We start from the raw sequence: 14226 nt of genomic DNA, 5'->3' as shown, positions 1-14226 counted from the left end.
GTATTATGGATAAAGGAAATAATTCAGAGTTGAAATAATTGAAAGTGTGAAGAAGATGATGAATAACATATGTAACCATAATAGGAGGTGATATGGGAAAGAAGAAAGATATCTAGCAGGAAAGGAAACTTTAAAGCAGAAAATCATTTAAAGAGAACGGGCGAAGCTAACATTCCATTCTGTTCTCCTGACAGCATGTCTGTTGAAGCAGCGGATTGGACAATCCACTCTGAGAGGCTAGCTGAGCAAGGAAGGAAGATTTGAAAGCAGACAGCAGGACAGAGAAAGCATACAGCAGAGGAGCAGCCTTCAGACTACATGTTTAGCATCGCAGGGATGCGCAAATTTCCTCAGGATTGAGTGAACACAATAGAAAGCTGGAATTGAGAAACCATGCTATGAACTCTCCCAAGAAAACCATCTGCAGCACAAGGGGACCTGGACCTGAAATTAAGAAGCTATGGGGTCTACCACTGGGTGCTCATAGCAAGTTCATGGGCAGATGGGATGTCAGGACACCAACACCAAATAACACAAAAATTACATGAAGAGAGTTAGTATTTGGGCAGTCCACTTAGCCAGTCCGTTTTAATCCTAGAAGCACTGGCAAAAAGGGGAGTGCTCTCTCATCAACCAGGGGTATATGACAGAGATTTATGTGAAATAATAACATTTGCAGCAACATGGATGGTTCTAGAGATTATTAAGTTAAATGAAGTAAAGCCAAAGATAAATATATGATATCACTTTTATGTGGAATCTAAAAAAATAATAAAAGTGAACTTATTTGCAAAACAGAAATAAACTCACAGACTTAGAAAACAAACTTACAGTTAGCAAAGGGGAAAATCAGAGAAGGGATAAGTTAGGAGTTTGGTATTAACATATACACACTAGAATATATAAAATAGGCTTCCCCAGTGACTCAGTCATAAAGAACCAGGCTGCCAATAGAGGAGACACAGGTTCGATCTCTTGGAGAAGAAAATGGCAGCCCACTCCAGCATTCTTGCCTGGGAAATCCCGTGGACAGAGGAGCTTGGCAGGCTACAGTCCATGGAGTTTCAAAGAGTCAGACACAATAAGTGTGACTAAGTCTTTCCTATGTATACGCACTGAATCGAGACTGATCAAAAACCTCTCAATAGAAATCTTCAGTTAGCGCTTCCCTGCATTGAAACTGACATTAGCTGCCAGAACGTTGTACCAAATGCACAAAAGGAAATAGGAGGAAAGCAATATACAAGATACTTAGAAGGAATTTCCTCAAATCTTTCAATAGACCTTATGCAGAAGAACTGCTATGATGCATTTCCATTATAGACAATGATGTTGATAGCCAGTGTCTCCACTCCTATCCTGATCTGTTACCTTAGGAAGCTTGTCACCTTGATAATATCCTCCACTGTCCAGCCAAATCCACATGACCTACCATCACAGTCTAGAGGATTCTGGACCATGCAGAAGCCAACACAAGGAGTAATGCCTAACAAGCCTATAGATTCCAAATGATTCCTTGAAGAATTGCACTTAAAACTCCTGTATAAACATCCCACCCTGACAAGTGCTCAGGGCTGGTGCACTGGGAAGACCCAGAGGGATCAGGTGGAGAGGGAGGTGGGAGGGGGGATCGGGATGGGGAATACATGTAAATCCATGGCTGATTCATGTCAATGTATGGCAAAAACCACTACAATATTGTAAAGTAATTAGCCTCCAACTAATAAAAATAAATGGGGAAAAAAAAAAAAAAACTTCTGTATATTCCACAATGGTGTTCATACACTAACGAAAGAAGAGAGAAAGAAGAAGGGTGACTTTAGAAATGCTCTCTTTAGGACTTCCCTCGGTGGGCCAGTGGTTAAGACTCTGTGCATCCAGGGGGCACAGTTTCAACCCCTAGAATGGAGATCCCGCATGCTACATGACACAGTAAAAATAAATGAATAAATAAAATCATGCTCTCTTTAACTTCAAAAACTGTTTCAGAACAGGTGATTTTATGTGATGATGATTCCCTCCTGCCTGGCCTATGAAACTCTGCATAATATATACAGGGGTGCAATGTGGAAAGACATTGGAATGATGGTGGATTTTTAAGGTTACCGGGTGGAAAGAAGTGAGCTCACACCATGAAAAGCACCGCTAGATATCCCTGCCGTCCTGCAAAAAAGGTGCAGTGGCAGCTGTCACAATTTTTCTGGACTTGGACAATGAGGGAAAGGAGCAGGTTTCTGAGTTTCCCCAGGAGACCACTCAGCTGTCAGTCCAAAACTGAAAAACAGCTCAGCGGGGACTCGTTTAAGAGTGTGAAATTCAAAGAACTGCAGTATAACATTGATCCCGTCCATGCCATACTTACTAACTTTACTCGCAATTATGGAGAAATTATACTGCGCGATGCTTTCTCTGTCTAGTAATTCATTAGTGGCGATGGTTCCTTCAGTAGCATCTATTGTAAAGTAGCTGTCCCCAGAACTCTTCCAATCGATGAGGTACCTGTGTACAAAAAGAGGAGATGCAAATGTGCAATGATTACACATTCATCATTATGGCAGTCGGGCTAAGCTGACACAGTTCCTTATTTTTCTCCCTGTAGCTATTACCCACCTTGCAATAAAGAAGAGTGTAAGTGACAGCTTCTTTATTGCAAAGTCAGTATGCTCAAGGGGAAACTGGGAATAATGAAAGATTTAGTACTCCTGCTGTTCATATTATTTTAGGGTCTTGACACCTTGAAAGCTCAGCAGAGACTAAAATTCTAAAGCTGACCATGGGTTTCCTTAACCTGCTGAATATTAAAACTTTTTCAAGCAGTAAAAGATTCCTTAATGGTGGCTGTGGGAAGAGCTGGGGGTGGGGTAGGCATCTGGAAACAGCAACAAAGAACTTAGGTCAGAAAAGAGGTAGCATCTTTGTTTCCATGGACAGAAAAAAAAAATCATGTTAAGGAAACGGGAAATTCTTAAACTGACAGGTGCTATAATTGCACAGAAATATTTTCCTCAAGCACACAAAAAAGGACCATGATTGTTTTACTACTCTTAAGTATCAGAACAAGTTCCTTAAAAAAAGTGACCTTGGCTATACTGTCTCTTTATGTTCTTTATTAGCCAAACTCCTTGATAGTAAGTGATCCGCTTTCTTTATGTGAAACAGTTGGAATAAGAAATCCAAGAATATGAATTAAAAAAAAAACATATGCATTTGTATAAATCTTTATGTAGCAGTCAACATATACAGTGATATATGTAAAATCATTTTAAAGGTATATTTTCAATCATCATATTAACAGACATTTTGAAATCTTTCCATGTGCCAGGTATTGTTCTAAATATTTACATATGTTAATAAATTCTCACAACAACCCTAAATAATGATATTATTAATCACCTCATTCCACAGGTGAGGAAACCCCTGAAGTTCACAAAATTAGAAAGTTTTAGAGCTGATATTTGAACCAGGTCATAAATGTTTCCCACATAATTATCATTGTGTAGACTTACCAATTTTAAATGGACCATTTTAAGTGAAAAGGCTCTGCTAATCAAAAGGCTAAATGCACAATATATTTATCACCATTTTTGTGATTAGAGAATCAAGGTGAGGTCCTTACAAACACTGGCTGAAGACAGATGACATCATTGTAGTCAGCCCGTCTAAATCCCTGGTCATCATGAAATGTTAATTAAAGCTTGTGTTTCAAAATAGCAAGTTTTAATCTTGACAAACAGGTTATTTAAAATTGGGATAGTGTGCGTAACATTTTAGAACTAGATCAAAACTAGTTTGTCTCTATAGATTTATTGTTTGATTTATAACTTGTCAGTATTCATTAGTAACTGATAGGATCAGAGTAAGAACCAAGCTTTTTATCTGCCTTTGATATTTCCATTGTTGATTTTTGAAATGCACTGATGCTTTATGAGTTCAGTGTAGCATCCTGTCTCATAGAAATGATCTCAAAAATTATAAATGAACTTAAAAGCCAGAGAGTACAGCATATAATGAGCTTCATTCTCTCTATTGCAAGATGCCCTTTTTGGAACAAAAAGCATTTTCTCACAGTACCCATTTTCAGCACCTTTATTCAACTTGGTAACATGCCTAATTTGAGGTAGATTGTTACTGAACTTCCTTAGTGACTATAGCATTTCTGAAGAATTGCTGGTGTAGACTAACAGTGGCTGGTATTTAATGGTAGAATTCACTAAATATTTGCTGAGTGCCCACTATGCTGCAGACATTGTAGTAGGGTTGAAGCACAAAGGAAATTATAAAGTATAATGCTCACTAATAATGAGTCTAGTTGAAGGAATGTATATAAAGAGGATTATTATGTTTGATAGAAGAACAGAAAAGACAATACAGGAGTACAAAGAAGATCCCTGGTTCAACACCTATTGGTTCAGGCAAACCTCCCCGCACACGATGTTTGACTGGCATTAGAAGGCTATAAAGGAATTATTTATGAGAAGAGAGAGGCAGACAAAGTAAGGTGAAGAGGAAAGATATTTTAGGAACATCAACAGCAGCAGCAAAACCATAGACTGCAAAACCAAACTCACTTCTCCTGCAATGAAAACAAAATACCCTTGAGTTTCACTTTCTTTGTAGTAGAAATCAGGCTTGATTTCTAAGGTATAACCTTTATTTTCAAAATGCTCCTTACATCGAGTTTGTTTAGAAGTTACTATTACAAATGATGTGTTATATATGCAGAATAATTATGCATTAAGTAGGTATTTATTTTATTGTGGTGCTCTTCTTAGCTTCCCAGGTGGTGCTAGTGGTAAAGAACCTGCATGCAATACAGGAAACTTAGGAGACATGGGTTTGATCCCTTAGTTGGGACGATCCCCTGGAGGAGGGCATGGTAACCCACTCCAGTATTCTTGACTGGAGAATCCCATGGACAGAGGAGCTTGGTGGGCTACAGTCCTTGGGGTCGCAAAGAGTCAGACATGACTGAAAAGATTTAGAACACATTCACGTGCAGGCTGAAGGAAAGAAGACACGAAACAGGCCGGTGTCCTTTACTTTGACCAGGATACTCATGTGAAGTGGATGTTAGATTTACTTGTCATCTTTAAGTGTGATGGAGATAGGACAGGAAAATGGAATCTATAGAAATTATTAGTTTGGATAAGTAGAATGAAGACTTTGATATCAGAGCTGCACAAGGTCATAACAGGTTTCCTCAGAAAACCATAAGCACCAAGAGTAATCAATATTGATGTAAAAATATTCATATTTGGTACAGATATGGTAGAGCATTAAATCTAAGTGTGACTGGAAAGCCTGAATGTAACTTGCAGTGCTGAGTTACTGTTACTAATTTCCATACACAATGGATGGAATACCCATACACTTTTCATGGATGAAACATTTTTTAGTTATTGTTTCCTGTGACCATTCTGTTCTGATCTTAACAAACATATTTTGCTCTGAGCACTACAATAAAGTCTCACCTTTCAAGCATATGCTTCCTTTTTTCCTAAGCCCTATTTTAAATAATAGCTTTATCCACATACTATTGGAGAAGGGAATGGCATCCCATTCCAGCGTTCTTGCCTGGAGAATTCCATGAACAGAAGAGCCTGGTGGGCTGCAGTCCATGGGGTTACAGAGAGTCGGACACAACAGAGTGACTAGCACTTCACATACTATACAATTTCCCAATTTAAACCGAACAAGTCAATCATTTCCATATATTCAAGTTGTGCGGTAGGTGGTAAGTTTTAAGATGTTTTAAACTTATTCGTTCATTTTCTTTTTTCATTTAATTCATCACTTGGGCTAAGATCCAATTACCTGGGAATTTCACTTCTATAGATTGAAGATTGTGAAGGTGTGGTGTTTCTGGATTTTCCCTCTGCTACTTCCTTTTGCATTGAGTGCATATTATTCTGATGGAATATTAATTATTTTATCAAATAATAATGTTATACTCTATATTTTTAGTTATTTTATTTTTATCTGCTGCAGGTTTTACTATATACTGCTTAACATAGATTGAAATTTATGTTAACTTAAGTCTAATAAAATATAGAAATTTCACTCCTATGTAGGCATGTGCTATTATATATACGAAAAGTGAAAATGAAGTTGCTCAGTCCTGTCCGATTCTTTGCAACCCATGGACTATAGCCTGCCAGGCTCCTCCATCCATGGGATTTTCCAGGCAAGAATACTGGAATGGTTGCCATTTCCTTCTCCAGGGGCTCTTCCTGACCGAGGGATTGAACCCAGGTCTCCCATAGTGCAGGTGGATTCTTTATCAGCTGAGCCACAAGGAAAGCCCATATACACATATACATATATATTAGCATATTTTTTCCCTGGTGGTGGCTCAGTGGTAAAGAACCCACCTGTCGTTGAGGAGATACAGGTTTGACCCCTGGGTCAGGAAGATCCCCTGGAGAAGGAAATGGCAACCCACTTCAGTATTCTTGCCTGGGAAATCTCATGGACAGAGGAACCTGGCAGGTTACCATCCATGGGGTCACAGGAGAGTCAGAAACGACTTAGCAAGTAAACAACAACAAACAATATGTTGATATGGCAAAAAATTTAGTAAAACATTTTTATAATTAGTTCTTTCATAACCTTATGTCTATTAAAGCTGGAAAATAAAGGGAAGCAAATATTTTGGGAAGAGCTAAAGTTGTCTAGTCCTACAGACTCTTTTACCCTGAGAAATTCTCTAACTTCTACAGGTCCTGGATGGAGGCAGGATGGTCTTCTCACTTTGTTCTCATTTAGACTCTCCAGGAATGAAGCAAACAGTATGAAGTGAGGGTGACTAGACTCCAAATTTTCAGCCTGCCTGGGAGAGGACTTCTCCCTGTGAGTGAGGCTGAGTGGAGGAAGCAACTGGCCAACTGCTCAACTAGGAATTTTGCTTCTGAGAACTCAGAGGTGGAGATTGGAAACACTGGCATTCCTGCCCCTTCCAGCAAGATGATATACCCCAGGATTGAGAGCTGAGGGCAGAGGAGCCATCTTTTCTCAACCATTCTGTCCAGGGTCCAGAGAGAATTCTCCATCCGGCTGAACTGACAGACGAGAGTGGAAGTGAGAGAGCGGGTCCTGGGTCAAGCGCCATAGCCTCTTGCTGTTCTTAAGGAGTTTTAGTCGATCTTCTTGAATAAATGTTTCTTCATTTGCTATATAGAATAATTAAATATTTCTACTTCAAGGAAACATATCTAGGACTCTAAGAATGTCTTACTTAGGACAATACACTATTTCGGGTTTGCTGAGTGAGGACTTTCTCAGGACTAGCACTGAGTGTCCTGAGACCCAAAAAAAAACCTTGGTCCCAGGAAAAAAATGGAACAACTGATCACCTTATTTCTAGTTAACGCTTACAGTATCTTACAATTTATAAAGCTGATTCAGACAGAATATGTGTACAATGAATCACTATACACTCACAGGTAATTTTTTAAATATAATTTTTACAAATATGTTATTTATTTGTTTGTTTTGGGTGTGCTGGATCTCTGTTACTGTGTGGGCTTTTCTCTAGTGGGGGAGAGTGGGAACTACTCTCTAGATGTGGTGCAAGGGCCTCTTCATTTGGTGGCTTCCCTTGTTGCAGAACATGAGCTCAGCGTTTCCGGGCTCTAGAGCATGGGTTCAACAATTGTATCCCACGGACTTAGTCGTATTGTTGCATGTAGGATCTTCCCAGACCAGGAATCAAACCCGTGTCTCCTGCATTGGCAGGTAGATTCTTTACCACTGTGCCACCAGGGAATACCTGCAGGTCATTTTTAACTGTAGTTTTAACTTTTTCCGGTAATGACTTTAAAAACTTAAGAACTTAAATATTGTATCCATAAAATAGGTGCCTATCTCTGCTGATTCATACACATATATACATAATGTGTATATATATATATCAAACCAAAATTCAATATATTGAAAAGTGAACAGGCAAATTTCATTTATTTAGTTACTTCAGTCGAACACTGAGATAAAGTTTGCATTCCATAATTATCCACCACTGAGAGGCAAAGAAATATGTATAGAATGAAGACCATGAACTTTTTGGAGAGATAACTTGGGTGATATACTAGTTCCTTCACTTACCTTGCGCAATTAGGTTAGGAATCTTTCTCCCTATTATCTGTTCTCCTTGTCTCTTATAAAATTCGGAAAATAATACCGATCTAGCCATGTAAGGGAAAGTGTGGTACAGATGAAATGAGATAAAATATATGTATCTAGTTATAGAATCACACATGTGGAATGTTTACACACATGTACATGTGTGTGTATGTATCCTTTCCTCCTACTCTCTTTCCACATTATCCGTTATTTTGTAGTATTTTTCATTTAAAACAAAAGTCCTTCTTTCTAACACATAATTGTATGCTTTGTTGTAGCACCAAATTGTAACATATATATCTTTAAACTTTAAAACATCTGAGGGTCTTCCCTAGAAATCCAGTGGTTAAGATTTCACCCTCCCGATGCAGGGGATTCATATTGGATCTCTCATCAGGCAACTAAAGTAAGATCCTGCATGCTACAACAAAGACACAGTGCAGCAAAAAGAAAAAAAAAAAAAAAAACCTTCCTGAACTACAGTTCAGTTGAGTTTAGTCTGACTCTTTGCGACCCCATGAATCGCAGCACGCCAGGCCTCCCTGTCCATCACAAACTCCCAGAGTTTACTCAAACTCATGTCCATCAAGTCGGTGATACCATCCAGCCATCTCATCCTCTGTCGTCGCCTTCTCCTACTGCCCCCAATCCCTCCCAGCATCAGGGTCTTTTCCAACGAGTCAACCCGTTGCATGAGGTGTCCAAAGTATTGGAGTTTCAGCTTCAGCATCAGTCCTTCCAATGAACACCCAGGACTGATCTCCTTTAGGATGGACTGGTTGGATCTCCTTGCCATCAAAGGGACTCTCAAGAGTCTTCTCCAACACCACAGTTCAAAAGCATCAATTTTTCAGTGCTCAGCTTTCCTCACAGTCCAACTCTCACATCCATACATGACCACTGGAAAAACCACAGCCTTAACTAGACAGAACTTTGTTGGCAAAGTTATGTCTCTGCTTTTTAATATGCTATCTAAGTTGGTCATAACTTTCCTTCCAAGGAGTAAGCGTCTTTTAATTTCATGGCTGCAATCACCATCTACAGTGATTTTGGAGCCCAAAATAATAGTCAGCCACTGTTTCCACTGTTTCCCCATCTATTTTCCATGAAGTGATGGGACCACATGCCATGATCTTAGTTTTCTGAATGTTGAGCTTTAAGCCAACTTTTTCACTCTCCTGTTTCATTTTCATCAAGAGGCTCTTTTGTTCTTCTTCACTTTCTGCCATAAGGGTGGTGTCATCTGCATATCTGAGGTTATTGGTATTTCTCCCGGCAATCTTGATTCCAGCTTGTGCTTCTTCCAGCACAGTGTTTCTCATGATGTACTGTGCATGTAAGTTAAATAAGCAGGGTGACAATATATAGCCTTGATGTACTCCTTTTTCTATTTAGAACCAGTCTGTTGTTCCATGTCCAGTTCTAACTATTGCTTCCTGACCTGCTATAGGTTTCTCAAGAGGTGGGCCAGGTGGTCTGGTATTCCCATCTCTTTTAGAATTTTCCACAGTTTATTGTGATCCACACAGTCAAAGGCTTTGGCATAGTCAATAAAGCAGAAATAGATGTTTTTTCTGGAACTCTCTTGCTGTTTCAATGATCCAGCGGATGTTGGCAATTTGATCTCTGGTTCCTCTGCCTTTTCTAAAACCAGCTTGAACATCTGGATGTTCCTGAACTACAAAACCCCCACAAATCCTACAAGTACAAACCACTGGAACAGTGTCAGGCTTTATTTCTTACAATAGTGTTTTTGCTTGGTCCTCATTCACTATTTTCTGGCATCTAGTTTTTATCTCCATCATCTTGTGAAGTTGGTACCCCCTTTGTTTGTATGTTATCCTCTCAGAAAGCTTCGTGGTGGTTTAGTTGCTAAGTAATGTCTGGCTCTTGGAACACCATGGACTGTAGCCCTCCAGGCTCTTCTGTCCATGGGATTTCCCAGGTAAGCATAATGGAATGGTTGCCATTCCCTTCTCCAAGGGATCTTGTCACCCCAGGGATCAAACCTGTCTCCTGCATTGCAGGCAGATACTTGACCAACTGAGCCATCAGGGAAGCTTCAGAAAGCTTACTGCCTTCTTAATATTTTCTACTTAGTGAAATATCTTCAGCATCCTCCTGGAACTGGTCAAACTCTTAATACTAGGTCCTGGCATTTTCCTAAGGTCCTACCTTAGTGTGACTGGCTAATCCCTATGCCTGACTGAATGGCAAACTTGAGACAATGACCATTTTCTATTGTGATATTTTGCCCAGTGTAACAGTTAGGGGATATTGGTAAGAACTGATCATCGGTGAACTGACAATGAAAACACTCCTACATTTCCTGGATATTTTCAGAGAAGACATGCTACTGCTACTGCTAAGACATGACTCAGTTCTAAAATGCCTTCAATTAGTTTCTGCAAAACACCATCCCAGTGTGAGCCATCAGTAGTTTATTTTGCTACAGCCCACATCCAATCTAAGGGTAGATTGATATCTTAATTGCAACTAATCACAACACTATAATATGAAATGTCTAACTTGGCCCAGCTCACCTGTTTAAATAAAGTAAAACCTTTAGATACTGACTGTGTTTGAGTCATCTTATATTATTAAATGAGAAGATGATATTCAAATGAAAAAGTTATTTATGATCTAAATGATACAAATCTATAGTTCCTAGTATGCACAGTGACTGTTGCTAAGAAATTTGGTTTAATAATTGAATGGAAATCAAAAATTAATGCATTAACTTAATCTTCACAAGCCACTTGACAGAGAACAATTTTATTACTTTTCTGTAAATGAGTTTTCAGAAATGTCTCGAAGTTTTGCTCTCTTCATTAGGTAAGCATTTCCCTTAAAATTGTTTCTTTTAATTTGCCTAATAACTTTCTCACAGTTAATGGAAAAGCTAACTTTGACCCTGTCCCAATTCTCAAACACACTTTATGCAAAAGTACTTGATGACACAGAGTTATATTAAAATTATTACATTTCATTCTTTAAGCAATAAAATGCAGAAGTGATGACTCAAGTCCAGGTAGGAAATATTATTTTGTTAAATTACTAAAAAATAGACCAAAATATTTTCCCTCCACTATTCCATTTGTTTGCCTTTAAAAAATTATGTCTGGTTGCAGATAACTAAATGAAAATAAATTCAGTTCAATCTATTTCCATAAACATTTTACAGAGAACTTAGGTCATATACAACACTTAGAATGTAATTGCTTCATCAACTTCACAATTGCATTGTTTTCTTGGGAATCCCTATATGTTTCTCTCAAACTTTCAAACTTTGTTAAATAGTAGTTCTAATTTCCTGCTAGTTTTTTTTTTTTTCCCTAATCCTCCTCTTCATTCTTAGTTTCCTCTCAGCAGAATTAAGTCATATATCAGTTAAGATAGATTCCTTGTTTATTTTAAATGTCTGATGAAAAGATAAATGCATTATCAAATTATGAAATTAATAAAGGCACAGTTCTTCTACCTTTAAATTCCATCTAGAGGCATGTAATGAGTGTAAAATAGGTCTCTAATAGTAAAGGAATATTCCATAATCTACATAGCATTGAAATCATAGCCGTTATACTTTTTTATTTTCTTCAATGTGGCTTAAGGTCTCCTCACTATGGTGATTTTTTTTTTTTTTTTTAGTCATTTTTTAATAGTCACACGTGGTTTTCTGCCTGTGTATGGCCTTACATAGCTAGATGTCAACTCTCCTCTGCCCCCAAGCCTTTAAACCTGGTCTTTGATTTATTCTGCAGGGACCTCACAGCAGCTTCCTCTAGTGGAAAGAAAATTAAGTTTAGGCAAATATAGATTAAATATGGGTTCTATACTTAAGAACTTAGATAGCAAGCATGCAGTGAAAGTTTTTTCAGTGTTAAAAATATGAACAGTACTACCTGGATAAGCGAGTAAATTAGGTGATCACACCTTTGCTCATGGTCTTCCCATGAAGCCTTGCCAAAACCCTCTAGGAAGTATTTGTTGCTTCCTTAAAAAAAAATCGGGGGGCTTCCCTGATTGCTCAACAGGTAAAGAATCCACCGCAATGCAGGAGACACAGGAGATATTGGTTTGATCGCCGGGTCAGGGAGATCCCTTGGAGGAGGAAATGACAACCCACTCCAGTATTCTTGCCTAGAAAATCCCATGGACAGAGGAGCCTGGCTGGCTATAGTCCAAAGAGTTGCAAGGAGTTGAACATGCCTGAAGGACTAAGCAGCAGTATTACAAAATTCTATATTCTTACTTCTTTTATCTTATTTACATATATGAATTTTTGTTAACAGTCTTTCTCAAACAAGAAGGATAAAATAATTGTATTTTGTTTTAATGATTATGCAGAAAGTTTCTTTACAGTATGGCTGGATTTATTGTTCCATCCATAATATCGTACATTTGCATGAGGGCATTGAGTTATCTTATAAAGATATCTGACTGTTCCTTTTAATAATGACCTGATCACATTTCAAGCTTGGAAATATTTGTTTTATATCTTTGAGTATCCAGACATACTTATTCTGAAGTCTTTTTATGTAGCCATATCACAACTATTCCCTTGACCTGAATCAAATGCCAGTTGTTTTCAAATCAAGTCGGTTCTCTTTACTCTCACTGAACACCATGGCCAATGTCTCTGAAGACAGATGTCATTGTAACTAGAGTCATTTACCATTTAATACACAAATATGGGCATCATGTTTGAAAGAAAGCTTTTATTTTCTGTTTGTTTTTTTTTTACTTTATGATAACTAATCTTCCATTTCTTCCTTGTGATTTATCAACTCTTTAGCTCCTTTTCTCTGAAAATTACTCACATTCTCTTAACTCAAAAATAGCCTTGGACAGCTTATGAACTGGATTGACTATTATAATAATTTTCATGGTGAAAGACTTATATCAGCTTAGGATATATTTGAAGTAACAATCTTTAAAAAATCAAAAATATAAAAACTCTAAATAACTGATTTTTAAAAAAGCTATTCTCTAAAAGTATGTAAATTATAGAGAGGAGGAAAAGAGCTGTGAAATTTACACTTACATAGAGCACTCAACCCTTTGAGAGAAAGCAAAGAAACTGAAACTCTAGCAGACAAAATGCAAACCCCAAACATTTAGGTAAGTAATAAAGAACATAGACTTAGGGACTTCCCTGGCCATCCAGTGGTTAATAATCAGCAATTCCAATGCAGGGGGCATAGGTTCAATCTCTGGTCAGGGAATTAAGATCCCACATGCCATGTGGTGTGACCAAAAACAAAGAAAAAACAACAACCAAATGAAAAACATAGACTTGGGCATTGCTTTATTCTGAGGAGTTACATGAAGCACAGAAAGATAGCTTCAAGACATTCATCATCATAACTATTATCTGGACATTTTAGCCATCATTTCATTATAAAAATGCAAAATTTGTGGGGTTTTTTTTGTTTTTTTTTTTTTAAATTAATTAATTAATTAATTAATTATTTATTTATTTATTGTCATACATTGATATGAATCAGCCATAGATTTACACGTATTCCCCATCCCGATCCCCCCTCCCACCTCCCTCTCCACCCGATTCCTCTGGGTCTTCCCAGTGCACCAGGCCCGAGCACTTGTCTCATGCATCCCACCTGGGCTGGTGATCTGTTTCACCATAGATAGTATACATGCTGTTCTTTTGAAATATCCCACCCTCACATTCTCCCACTGTTCAGCACTGTTTATAATAGCCAGGACATGGAAGCAACCTAGATGCCCATCAGCAAAATTTGTTTTAAAATAAAAGTAAATTCATCATTGGATATCAAGATCCAATCCTTATAAAAATTAGAGCTATATATCTGTATCATAAATCCACTGAATTCTGTCAATAAATTCTTAGCTATATCTAAATTTTGTAAGGACTTTGTAGTGATCTGGAAAAATAAAAGGTACTGAATCTCAAGTAATAGCAATTTTTTCCATATGTACAAAAGTCAGCAAAATAACTGTATTTTTTGATTTTATATTTCTAGCCAGATCAATGTCAATTTTCACATACTTGAATACAACTCTTTTCAGGTTTAAGTAAAGTCATTTTAAGTTTTAAACAAGATGAACCTATGTAAAGTGTTTAGT

At 37.7% G+C, this 14226-nt stretch overlaps 1 protein-coding gene across 1 annotated transcript in view; it reads right to left on the bottom strand.

Moving 5' to 3' along the window:
- CDH12 (cadherin 12) overlaps positions 1-14226 on the bottom strand; it is a 445647-nt gene that overhangs the window by 28256 nt on the left and 403165 nt on the right. The window contains exon 8 of the mRNA XM_043887731.1: positions 2363-2499. Coding sequence (XP_043743666.1) covers positions 2363-2499 — 137 coding nt within the window. The remainder of the gene's footprint in view (positions 1-2362; positions 2500-14226) is intronic.

This window comes from Cervus elaphus, chromosome 25 (assembly GCF_910594005.1).
Source record: "Cervus elaphus chromosome 25, mCerEla1.1, whole genome shotgun sequence".
Taxonomy (NCBI): Eukaryota; Metazoa; Chordata; class Mammalia; order Artiodactyla; family Cervidae; genus Cervus; species Cervus elaphus.
Note: the sequence above shows the minus strand (reverse complement) of the source record. Positions and strands in the feature narration are given on the sequence as shown.